Source organism: Erythrolamprus reginae, chromosome 3 (assembly GCF_031021105.1).
Source record: "Erythrolamprus reginae isolate rEryReg1 chromosome 3, rEryReg1.hap1, whole genome shotgun sequence".
NCBI classification, from domain to species: domain Eukaryota; kingdom Metazoa; phylum Chordata; class Lepidosauria; order Squamata; family Dipsadidae; genus Erythrolamprus; species Erythrolamprus reginae.
The window spans coordinates 58,923,091-58,935,635 of NC_091952.1; the positions used below are offsets into that span (position 1 = coordinate 58,923,091).

A 12,545-nucleotide genomic window follows, 5' to 3' on the forward strand; every position below is an offset into this window, starting at 1 on the left:
GTCTTATATATGCTGTGAACCACCCTGAGTCCTCGGAGAGGGGTGGCATACAAATCCAATAAAAATAAAAATAAATAAATGCAATTTATGTGATGATAAAGCAGTGGTTCCCAACCTTTTTTTGGCCGTGCCCCCCCTTAGCATCTCTAAATTCCTGATTCCCCCACCCCATGACATAATTCTTACTATTCAAAACGTGAACTCTTATTCACATGGAAGAAGCCTAAAAGGCCATTAACTTGGTTTCAATTGCCTCCATTAAAAATCAAATTGCCCCCAATGGGGTGTGGACTCCACGTTGGGAACCACTGGTTTAAAGCAAAGGTCTTTCTTGGCCTCAGGACTGAACATGGGATGGTCTGCATTGAAAGCCTGATTGTTCCACCAGGATATAATCCTCCTGTAGTGCAGGAAGAGTATGACCACTTTGTGTAACATATTTAACAATGTAAATTAAAAATTTAGAAATCTTCAGTCTAGTTGCTATGATTTAATCTTTTTAGATACATTTGGCCTGGGTGGTTGAGTCTTCATTTATTTGTTGCTTTTCATTTTGGGAAGACATTGGTTCATTCCAATGTCTCTCTGCCTGCCCAAAATTTTCATTTTGACTGAAGAAGTTACTTGGATGAGTTAAAATGGAGCAGCAAGCACAAAGCTCTCCATTAACAACAACTGTACATTAATTCTCACTCCATTGACTTGACTTCCAATCCAGGAATTTGAACCTGCACCAGCCAATGAATCTGCTACAGGATTCTTGGACACCTGACCTGATTATTGTTCTGTCTGCCAGTTTGATTTAGAAAACCTGTAAGCCAGGCTTGCTGAACGTTTGAAGGCAACTTATCTCTATACTGTAAATGTATGTATTTGCAAGCCTAATTTAGTGAAGAGAACAAACCCGTGCTTGCGTGTATTTGCGTGATGTTGCCTTAGGAGAGGACTCTCATTAAGTCCTATTTGAAGTTACAACACCATTGCATTAGTCTCTGTGCTCTTATGATAAGTTGTGGCTGTTATAGTGTCCCCACAATGTAATTGCAATTCAACATGCTCAACAACTATAATGGTCACAGGGTCCCAAAGTCACATGATTGCTATTTGCAAACTTCACTGCTAACTTCCAAGAAGGAAAGCCAGTGAGGAAGTTGGCAGGAGATCATAAGTGGTTATCATATGACCGTGGACTCTGTGACCGCAATGGATTTATCTAATGACAACAGCTGGGATCGCCATAACTACTCTCCTAAGATGGAACGATCATTTGATGTTATACTTTCATTACTGCATTGCTTAGCAACAGAATTGCCAATCCTACTTATCATCATTAAGCAAGGGCTACTTGTATTCATTTTGCCATTTATAAATCATAAAATCTTCACTATCTCAGTAAAATAATGACTTCTCAATTATATGTGCCTGAGTGATTGGGTTTTGCTTAATTTGAGTTAGTAAAATTTAGATACCCTATACACTATGTGGTATATTTTTAAGAAGGACTTATATCTGTTTGAGTAATATGATTTAAATTTGATTAGGGATTAATCCGTGTTTTTGTCATTTTGTTTGCATAATTTTCAACAATTGTTGATATAATAAATTCTTTTACTTAATTTTTACTGTTTCTATTGTCTCCTTAATATCAGCATAATAATCTCCTTTGGTGAGATTGGCAGTTATATATACTGTATTTGATTAATAAAATAAATAAATAAAAATATTCAGGTTGCCTCCATATCAGACTCTCCATAAGAGATCTTAATAACTGTTTCACTAGCTTCTGTAGAAGTTGATCTTCTAATTCAACACATATGGAAGCAAATGTGAGAGATTTATTGCCCAATTTCTCTTTAACAAAAATGAAACTCCCTGGTGTTTTCCTTACTTTAAAATTATGTTAGATTTAAAGAGAATTTCAACTCCTCTAAATAATTCATTACTGCTGCAAGATATTGTTTATCAAAACATTTTTCTACATGTCCTGTTTTGTGTTTCTTGATGTTAACTTCTTTCCCATATAATGTGTTCTGCCGGGCTCTCTGGTATGAGACTCCCGAAAATTCAAGGGTACAAATTTTAGACACACACACGTTTGAAAATTCAAAACAATGTTCTTTATCACAAAATTCAAAAGAAACAAAGCACCCTTTTTGTATTGCAAGGAGCACTCATCCCAAAACAACCTTGTAGGCTGTACAATTCCCTTAATCAGTCCTTAAGTGCTTAGCTAGCAGCTGTGAAGAAACGTCACAGCCCTCCTTCTTCCAATGAAGTGAGACACACACGCTTTGCTCTCCTTTGGTTTCAAAGGCGTGAAAAATCAACAAACAAAATCCGGAAAACAGCAAAGCACGGTCCTGAAGAACTGCGATCAGATAATCTTCCACAATGGCCAAACCAACAAGCTGCTATTTGTATCAGCAGCTCTAATTACTAGAGCCCCACCCAAACACAGGTGGCCTCTCTTATCTCCTGTAATATGTCATCAATTGGTCTCTTCTACGCATAACTCTGCGCCTGTGTGGGTCCAAGACTTCCGCATCTGAATCGACCAAAGATAATGGAGATTGGCTTCCTGGGCTGTATGCCAAGCCCCCCTCTTCCAAATCACTCCCACCTTCTTCTTCTTCCAAGGAAACTGCCTCTGTCGGCAATAAAACAGGCCTACGACATGTTGATGTTTCCCCTGCATCCACCTCCACATTCCTTGGGGCAGGAACTAGGCCAGAGCCAACCACAACAATAATGTATCTTGCGAAATCTTTTAATTTTGTGCTGAATACACTAGCAACAAATTTATCTCTCTAAACAAAACAAACCCATCATAATAGATTGATTGCTCCACTTTTCTTGTACAGTATTCCTTCCTTTCTTTATCCTTTAATGTTCATGCCCTTTTTTCTTCCCATATCCAATCCCACCATCTTAATTTAGGGAATGAACTTCAATAGGTTAAAAGCAAATCCAGTCCCAAGCTCCTTGCTTGGTCTAATAACTACTAAGGTCTAATAATTACTAAATAATAAAAGCCACGGTGGCGCAGTAGTTAGAGTGCAATACTGCGGGCCAGTTCTGCTGATCACCAGTTTGGCAGATTTATTTATTTTTATTTATTTATTTATTTATTTTGTCCAATACACAATACATATAGTAGAGAATAGACATGAGGTAATATATATAAAGAAAAATATAAAAATAGAGGAAAAGATATATGAAAGGAGGAAAATATATATGATATATGAGATAAAGGAAAGACAATTGGACAGGGGACGAAAGGCAGACTAGTGCACTTATGTACACCCCTTACTGACCTCTTAGGAACCTGGAGAGGTCAATCGTGCATAGTCTAAGGGAGAAATGTTGGGGGTTAGGGGTTGACACTATTGAATCCGGTAATGAGTTCCACGCTTCGACAACTCGATTGTTAAAGTCATATTTTTTATAGTCAAGTTTGTAGCAGTTAATATTAAGTTTGAATCTGTTGCGTGCTCTTGTGTTGTTGTGGTTGAAGCTGAAGTAGTCATTGACAGGTAGGACTTTGCAGCATATGATTTTGTGGGCAATACTTAAATCGTGTTTTAGGCGTCGCAGTTCTAAGCTTTCTAGACCCAGGATTGTTAGTCTATTTTCGTAGGGTATTCTGTTTCGAGTGGCGGAATGAAGGGCTCTTCTGGTGAAATATTTTTGGACGTTTTCGAGGGTGTTGATGTCCGAGATGCGGTATGGGTTCCAGACAGATGACCTGTATTCAAGGATGGGTCTGGCAAAGGTTTTGTAGGCTCTTGTGAGTAGTGTGAGATTGCCGGAGCAGAAGCTACGTGGGATCAGGTTAACAACTCTAGAAGCCTTTAGATCTCACCAGGCTCAAGGTTGACTCAGCCTTTCAGCCTTCCAAGGTGGGTAAAATGAGGAGCCAGATTGTTGGGGGCAATATATGCTGACTCTGAAAACCGCTTAGAGAGGGTTATAAAGCACTGTGAAGCGGTATATAAATCTGAATGTCATTGCTATTCTACTTTTAACTCTTTGGTGGTCTGATGTTTAGTTTTAAACTTGATTAAGTCTGTTGAGGAGGGAGATAACTTAGTACAGATATATCAGTTTGTTGTATGAAATCAGATCATTTGGCCAGTTAGTGTATTTGAGTATCTAATCCATAGAATAATCAGATGATTAAATGAAGAGGAAAGGGTTTTGTATGAATGTTGTAAATATTATTCTCCTTGTGATCCCAAGGCCTCCAGAGAATATTGATCTGTATTAAGTAAATCTTGCAATCCTAAAGAGCTTCTGGAGTTCCCAATTGGAACTCAAAAGTAGACTCTTAAGAGAAATGGAGAATTGAATTCTGGGCACAATAATGAACAAACTATTCCTCCATTTTCCCTGGGAGATTGTTGCAGATGTGTTGACGTCAACCCAGATGTTCTTAGATATATTTTACTATGAGTATCTCCTCTATAACCTTCATCATGTATTTTACTATGTGTATATAGATATATACCCACTAAAACCCTCATTGTGTATTGGACAAAATAAATAAATAAATAAAATAAAAATAAATAAATTTTAAAGTTGCTGTGGTTGAGAAATGTGGATTAAGGGATTTTATTTTAAATTTTACATGTTCCTCCACAATATAGCTGTTGATGTTGTCCTAAAGAACCTGGCAATTAATGTTTAACTTCTCGTTGTGTTCTTAGGCCAGTTGAGCGTAGAAGGTAGTTTCAACAAAGCTCATGTGTAGCATTCCAGTTTTGGCACACTGCCCCATTCCTAGTTGTTAGCATCTGCATATTTATTCCCCAACGAGCTCTTTTTGTATCCCACAGGTATTGCTTTTATAGCTCTGAGCCTGTTGCTGACACATCACTAGCACTTAGCGGTTGTTGTTTTTTGCTTGCTGCTCCTATTTTTATATGTATTTTTCATTCCTGTGTAAATCAATACCAGGCTCCAATTAGGGGCCTAGTTGGATATAATGCAAGTTATGAGATGTTCCATGTACCTGATCTGTACATTGTCCTATCTTATTATGATCTTTCTAGAATGAAATCTACCCTATTTGGTGTATTGTTTACCACGTTTGAAATGTGGTGGCAACAATTTGTTTTCCATGTACATCAGGATATCAATTACATTACATGGCACTGTCTTGTATCAGATTCATAATAAGCATTAGTCAATTAAAGCTAGACATAATTCTACTGATTAATATGTAGGGAAAATTAAATATACCCCCTTTGAATAGTAAAAATGCAGGAAGTGGAAACAGATCTACCATAGCAATCTTCATTATAGTCATCTCTGCTGCTATTGAGAACACATCATAGCAAAATGACTGGGAATGACAAAAAATTATAATCCAGGTATATAATAGGTTGGGAAAGTCTCTTTTAAAAATCTCTCTTAAAAGTCACTCGCTTCCAATACGTCTCATTACTATAGCGACCATATTATTTTGTTTATATTTCTATTCATTTATTTAAATTTATTATAACCATCAACTCTGGTAGATTCATGGCATCTTAACAAAATCCAAAAAAAGGGTTTAAAAACCAGTTTAAAAACATTTATTTATTTGTTTGTTTGTTTGTTTGTTTGTTTGTTTATTATATTATTATTATTTAAATTTTTATTATTTGTTTGTTTTGTTTGTTTGTTTGTTTGTTTGTTTATCTATCTATCTATCTATCTATCTATCTATCTATCTATCTATCTATCTATCTATTTATTTATTTATTTATTAGATTTGTATGCCGCCCCTCTCCGTAGACTCATCCCACAGCATAGACAGACTGGATTAACATTACTAAAATAACCTGCATAATAACAAAGAATCACAATAGGGACCTCACAACAAAATAGCCCTACACACTTACGTTAATACTATGTTGAGTCAACTCTCCTATATCAGAAAACCTAAACAAAAACCATTACCATCCTTACAGTAGTGCTTGGAATGACTGCCCTATGATACAGCAACATAACTAACTTGTGCCTTTTGTTTTTTCCAGATTGGCACAGTCTCTGCTCGCTCTCTTCGCTTCATCCCTTGCTATTTCTTTGGTTTTTGCCATCATCCCTGTCTGTCACAATGTGGTGGTTCTTGCCGTGGTCATGGCTGTGGCTGGGCTGGCCATGGGTTGTATCGACACACTTTCCAATCTGCAGCTGGTGAAGATTTATCAGAAGGATTCAGCGGTCTTCCTGCAGGTGAGGAAACTGGTAGATGGTGGGCCCAATTTTGTACCCCTGTTTGTGTGCTTGTATGCCCCTACTTCTCCATTGGTTCATAGCTGTTCAAAGTTCCCTTGTACTTGGCATGAAGAGGAATGTTTTCCTCTGATGGAAAAATTATGAAGATATGTAACCCGAGTAACTTGGATTCAATTTTGGTCGCCATGATGCAAAAAGGATGTTGAGACTCTAGAAAAAGTGCAGAGAAGAGCGACAAAGATGATTAGGGGACTAGACGCTAAGCTAAAGCATATGAAGAACAGTTGCAGGAACTGGGCATGGCTACTTTAATGAAAAGAAGGACCAGGGGAGACATGAAAGCAGTGTTCCAGTATCTCATGGGTTGCCACAAAGAAGAAGGAGTCAACCTATTCTCCAAAGCATCCGAGGGTAGAACAAGAAGCAATGGGTGGACGCTGAACAAGGAGAGAAGCAACTTAGAACTAACAAGAAATTTATTGGCAGTTAGAACAATTAATCAGTGGAACAGCTTGTCTCTAGAAGTTGTGAATGCTCCAACATTGGAAGTTTTAAAAAAGAAAGTTGGAAAACCATCTGTCTGAAGTAATGTAGGGTTTCCTGCCTAAGCAGGCGGTTGGACTAGAAGACCTCCATGGTCCCTTCCAATTCTGTTGTTATTGTTATTGTTTGTTATTGAATCCCTTCTTTATTTTAATGCTAGAGAGAAGGAAGAAAAAATTCATTTTGTACTGAGCTTGGGTGGTTTATTTTTTCAGAGTCAAAATCAGTGCAACATGGAGGAGAAACCTCAAACTTTTTGGTACCTTCAAAAAGACATAATTTTCCTAAATACTATATTAGAGCATTTACATCAAAATCTGTGACTAGAAATGTTAAATGCTGCTACATCTGGGCATCTCTGGGTTTCTTTTATGTCCCAGATACATATATATTTTCTTCGCTGCACCATCCATGTTGCATTTTAGATTTTTTTATTTAAAAAATCATTTTTATTTGATTATATACATTTAAAAGGACAAAAAGAGATTAAACAAAACAAGACAGTATATTTACATTTATACATATATACCTCTAGGAGTATCTTATGGTAAGTTCTCTGGATGATCAACTTTCTATGTTGCATTTTAGAATATACAGTACCATAATATTTTCATTTCCTTTCAGTTTCTAGTGAGATAAAAGCATTCAAATGCAAGTAGATAAGTAGGTACCACTTTGGTGGGAAAGCAACAATGCTCTGTGACAACATATTGACCACTTGACTGCAGAAATCTCTTTTGACAGTGCTGGGTCAATGGCCTTGAAATGATGATGAACACTGCCCCTATAGTTGGCAACAATTAGCTAAGCAAAATCCACAGGAATGCCTTACTTCCATTTTATATATACAGTGGTACCTCTACTTGCGAACTTAATTCATTCCCTGATCAGATTCTTAAGTAGAAAAGTTTGTAAGAAGAAGCAATTTTTCCCATAGGAATCAATATAAAAGCAAATAATCTGTGCAATGGGGGAAACCACAGGGAGGGTGGGGGCCCTGTTTCCTCCCAGGAGATTTATTTATTTATTTATTTATTTATTTATTTATTTATTTATTTATTTATTTATTTATTTATTTATTTATTTATTTATTTATATGTATTGGATTTGTATGCCGCCGCTCTCCGTAGATTTCTAGAGAGGCCCCATGGAGGTTTCTCTCCAACTTTTCCAGCACAGTTTCTTCCCAGGAGATTCCTAGAGAGGCCCCACAAAGGCTTCTCCCTGCCTTTTCTGGTCCTATTTCCTCCCAGGAGATTCCTAGAGAGGCCCCACGGAGGCTTCTCCCTGCCTTTTCCGGTTACAGTTTCGGAGGCTCAAGTTCGTAAGTGGAAAATGGTTCTTAATAAGAGGCCAAAAAATCTTGAACACCCGGTTTTTATCTAAAAAAGTTTGTAAGTAGAGGCGTTCGTAGGCAGAGATACCACTGTACTTTACTTTAGTCCTGGGGTGGATTCTAACTTATCTCAATGCCGGTTTGCTTCCTCTTGTGCCATGTGGGCACATCTCATGGGCATGCCTCATGGGCACGCATGCGTGCATACGCAGTGCAAAAAAAATGGAATTTTTTTTTAAAGCTGAAAACAAGATGGTGATGTCTGCGCGGTGCTGGTGCTTCAGCTTCTGCACATGCACAGAAGGAAAAAACTAGAAAAAATTTCCCCCTCAAAAAAAAATTGGGGAAAAAAATTCTGATCAGAACTGATCCAGTTCTGTGACATCACCAGCGGTTTGCTACCAGGTGGGGCAAACCGGTCCGAACCAGGATGAACCCACCTCTGTTTAGTCGAAGCAAGAAGATAAGTGCCCTATACCAACCTTCTCCTCAGATTAACACTTGGATGCAAAACTAGAAGTAAAGGCATGTTGGCTCCAAACAGAAGCATGATATAGCACTAGGGAATACGGCACATAATGAATGAATGCAGTTATTTCAATGTTGATCTGGCATTCAGATCAGTCAAGAGAACCAGACCGTGAGCCTCAAGAGCAGTAGAATTAAGTGCATCAATTTAAAACTTGTTTCTGAATAAGTAAGACAAGATGTAAGTTCTGCATTGTGTTAGAATAAAGAATGTGCAATCCTTTATCAATAGAAGTTAATCTCTGGATACATTTTAACAATAACAGTAGCACTTAAGAGGCAATAAGCATTCATAGTACTTTACAACACACTCTAAGTTGTTTACAGAGTCATCATATTGCCCCCAACAATCTGTGTCCTCACTTTACTGACCTTAGAAGGATGGAAGGCTGAATCAACCTTCAGTCAGTCACAATCAAACTTTTGACAGTGAGTAGAAGTAGCCTGTAATATTCCATTCCAACATTGCGCCACCATGGCTTTTTTTTGCCAGTTTTGTATACGTATTTCTGAATATTTTTGCCAATTTTGTATATTTTAGAGTTCTTATCATGTTCCCACTTACTAAAATAAATACTTCCCTCTTTCTTGCACACCCCATATTAAGATTGCATATGAAGATGTTAAAATGTATCTGTGGCTGGGGAAATGATCATTCATCTCACCGCAATTTCATCTTCTGGTACCAAAATATAGAGACATGTTGCAACATTTTGCTGGAGGATTAGTCTTTGCTTAGCCATATACTAGCCATTTATCCTTCTTGGGTAACACATCAGCTATGGTTAAAGCAAGATAACCTATAGCAAAACACAGCTATAAACTGAGATTAAATTATTCCTACTCCATTAAAATCTTAAGCAACTATCTAGTTTAGACGATATAATAAACCAAACCATAATATGGTTTAGTATGGTATATTGAACAGAGTTACAATATTTATTTGTGTCACACCTGAGGTCAGCATCAGAATTGTTCTGGCTTTTCCTTTGGTTCTTCTGTGGTATAGGAGATGTCTATAGTTCTAGTGTCCCACATAAGAGGAGCAAAATGTCAAGAGGACTTGGGTAGCATATGAAGTTTATTAAAGAGTTAACTCTGCACAAAGCCTTGTACTACCTGTCTCTAGAACTCAGATGAATTTAGTGACAAAGTATTAATTTATTTGGAACTCTATTTATTTCACCTGGCCAGAGTTGTTATATCACAAATTGGGAGCAATTAGCCAGCTTTTCTCTTTGTCATTCTCTGTAGGCCCTTCATTTTTTCGTGGGCTTTGGTGCCCTGCTAAGCCCTCTGATAGCTGATCCTTTTCTATCAGACACCAACTGCATCCTGGCAAATGGCACAGCCAGTGGTAGCAGCAACCTCCCTCACATCCGGAAGTCCTTGGTCCCACATCATCCTGGGAACCTGACGCATTATGACCTACCCATAAAAGGACTAGTGGTGACCAGAGTGTCTTATGCTTTCTGGATTATGGCTCTGATCAACGTAAGTATGGCCACCTTCATAGTCAATTGTTCCATGTACTGTATAATGATCGTAAAACATCTTCAGAGTAATGTAAGTAGAAGCTTTTGATTCCAGGTTGCAATTTGTTTTGACATTCTGACAGATCAGTCTTCTCAAAATGTTTCCACCATCATCTTTTCTCTAAATATCCATGTGTCACCATCCAAATAACCATTGTGTCACCACAATGTAAAAAGGATGTTGAGACTCTAGAAAGAGTGCAGAGAGGAGCAACAAAGATGATTGGGAGACCGAGGGCTAAAACATATGAAGAATGGTTCCAGGAATTGGGTATGTCTAGTTTAATGAAAAGAAACACTAGGAGAGATAAGACACAGTGTTCCAATATCTCAAGGATTGCCACAAAGAAAAGGAAGTCAAACTATTATCCAAAGCATCCGGGGCTTGGGTGGAAACTAATCAAGGAGACAAGCAACTTAGAACTAAGGAGAAATTTCCTGACAGTTAGAACAATTAATCAATGGAACAGCTTGCCTCCAGAAGTTGTGAATGGTCCAACACTGAATTTTTTTTGGAAGATAACCATTTGTCTGAAGTGATATAGAGTTTCCTGCCTAAGTAGGGTTTTGGACTAGAAGACCTCCAAGGTCCCTTCCAACTCTGTTACTATTATTATTATTATTATTATTATTATTATTATTATTATTATTATTATTATTATGTGACAGCCATATGAATTATGAGACACAGAAAAATCCAAAGTTTTATTTTAGATATGTATATCACATTTTGAGAGGTCAAGAACATAAAAGCAACATTTAATAGACTGTTCTGCCTCTGCCAAAATTATCAGATTCACAAGGAATAGATTGCCTAAGTGGTTTGCTACAGAAGAAGCATCTTTTGCTTGAAATCTTAAATCTTCCTAATCCATGAAATAAATTCATAATCCTCCCCAGTTCTTTCTGAAACAGGCGCTGCCTTTTCTTCCTCTTTTACAGAATCCAATTAGATTAATTCTCACTTTTCCTATTTCCCCTTGTTAATAAGTCTTAGGTGGTATTTACCAGTTCTCTGAACTACTCCAAATTTTCGCTACTTGTTCTCCGAGCTACTCAAAATTTCCTCTACCAGTTCTGCAGAACTGCTCAGAACTTGCTGAAACCCACCTCTGAATACCACTCAGTTCATGAAGACTTACTCTAAATTTGGTGTACTATTGAGAATTTGAGTGGCATGCCAAAGTGGAGGTAATCTGCCCTGGTTACAGCAATAAGACGCAATAAGACTGTGCTTTAATTGGCTAGGTGAAGGTGACAAGGAGTCCATTAGGAAGATTGTATTGTGTTGTATAAATAAATGTAAAAGAGGAAAATTGAAATGGCCACAGACATTGCTATTTTGGCAACACAGAGGTTAAACTTCAACAATTAAGATACTGTAGTGGGGTTTTGATATTGTCCCAAATTTAACAACAATTAAAATACTAAAAAAGGAAACAACAGTTGAATTTCTAACTTTTCCCTTTTTCTTAATCTGCTGATTTACAGAGTTTATAAACATTTAGGTTCTCGGGGAGGCCAGATTGAAAGGGTTTATACTGTATTTGCTATGCTGTGAAATATATTGCACACAGGAAATCATTTCTGCCTAAATTTTGTTAAATCTCAATTTTATACACTGTTCTTTTGCCATTACTTCATATTCTCCAAATTTAGGTTTCCAGTCAGATATTGCTGTACTGTAGTTGTATGCTTCTTCCTGTGTGGGGCAAGATTTATTGTTGTTGCTGTAAGCATATATTTCATTAAATCATGGTGATTGTTTTTTAAGATTATACCTCATAAGAAAAGTTGTGGCTTCATTTCAAATTTAAATCCCAGAGTTTTTTCAGCATTGTATTATGGAAATATTTCCAATAATTTGGGTTTTTTAAACATGTCTACCAGATGTGATAAAACATTCTTTCTATATTGAGTCTTTTTCATTAGATACAGCAAAGGCTTTTGGTGGAAATGGGAATTTAAAAGAAGGGCAAATCACAGTGCTGTAGTCTTCCTATTATGAGTTTCATATATGAATAGTATAATCTCATCATGCTATATGCTTGGAAAATTGTTATACAGGTAGTCCTCAACTTATGACAATAACTGAGCTCAAAATTTCTGTTAACGGAGACATTTTTTAAGTGAGTTTGGCCTTTCTTGGCACAGTTATTATGTGAATCAATGCAGTTATTAAGTTAGTAACAAATTTGTTAATTGAATCTGGCTTCCACATTGACTTCGCTTGTCAGAAGGTCACAAAAGGTGATCACATGATCATGGGACACTTCAACTACCATAAATATGAACCAGTTGCCAAGCAACTGAATTTTGATCATGTGCCTGTAGGGATGCTGCAATGGTCGTAAAACAGTCATAGGCACTGTTCCCTGTAA

General features: G+C 37.2%; 1 protein-coding gene across 2 annotated transcripts in view; it reads left to right on the forward strand.

Annotated features, from left to right (window-relative positions):
- Positions 1 to 12,545, forward strand: part of MFSD4A (major facilitator superfamily domain containing 4A) — a 66,814-nt gene that overhangs the window by 21,339 nt on the left and 32,930 nt on the right. For both annotated transcript variants that reach the window (XM_070745505.1, XM_070745506.1), the window contains 2 exons: positions 6,021 to 6,219; positions 9,884 to 10,123. In XM_070745505.1, coding sequence (XP_070601606.1) covers positions 6,021 to 6,219; positions 9,884 to 10,123 — 439 coding nt within the window. The remainder of the gene's footprint in view (positions 1 to 6,020; positions 6,220 to 9,883; positions 10,124 to 12,545) is intronic.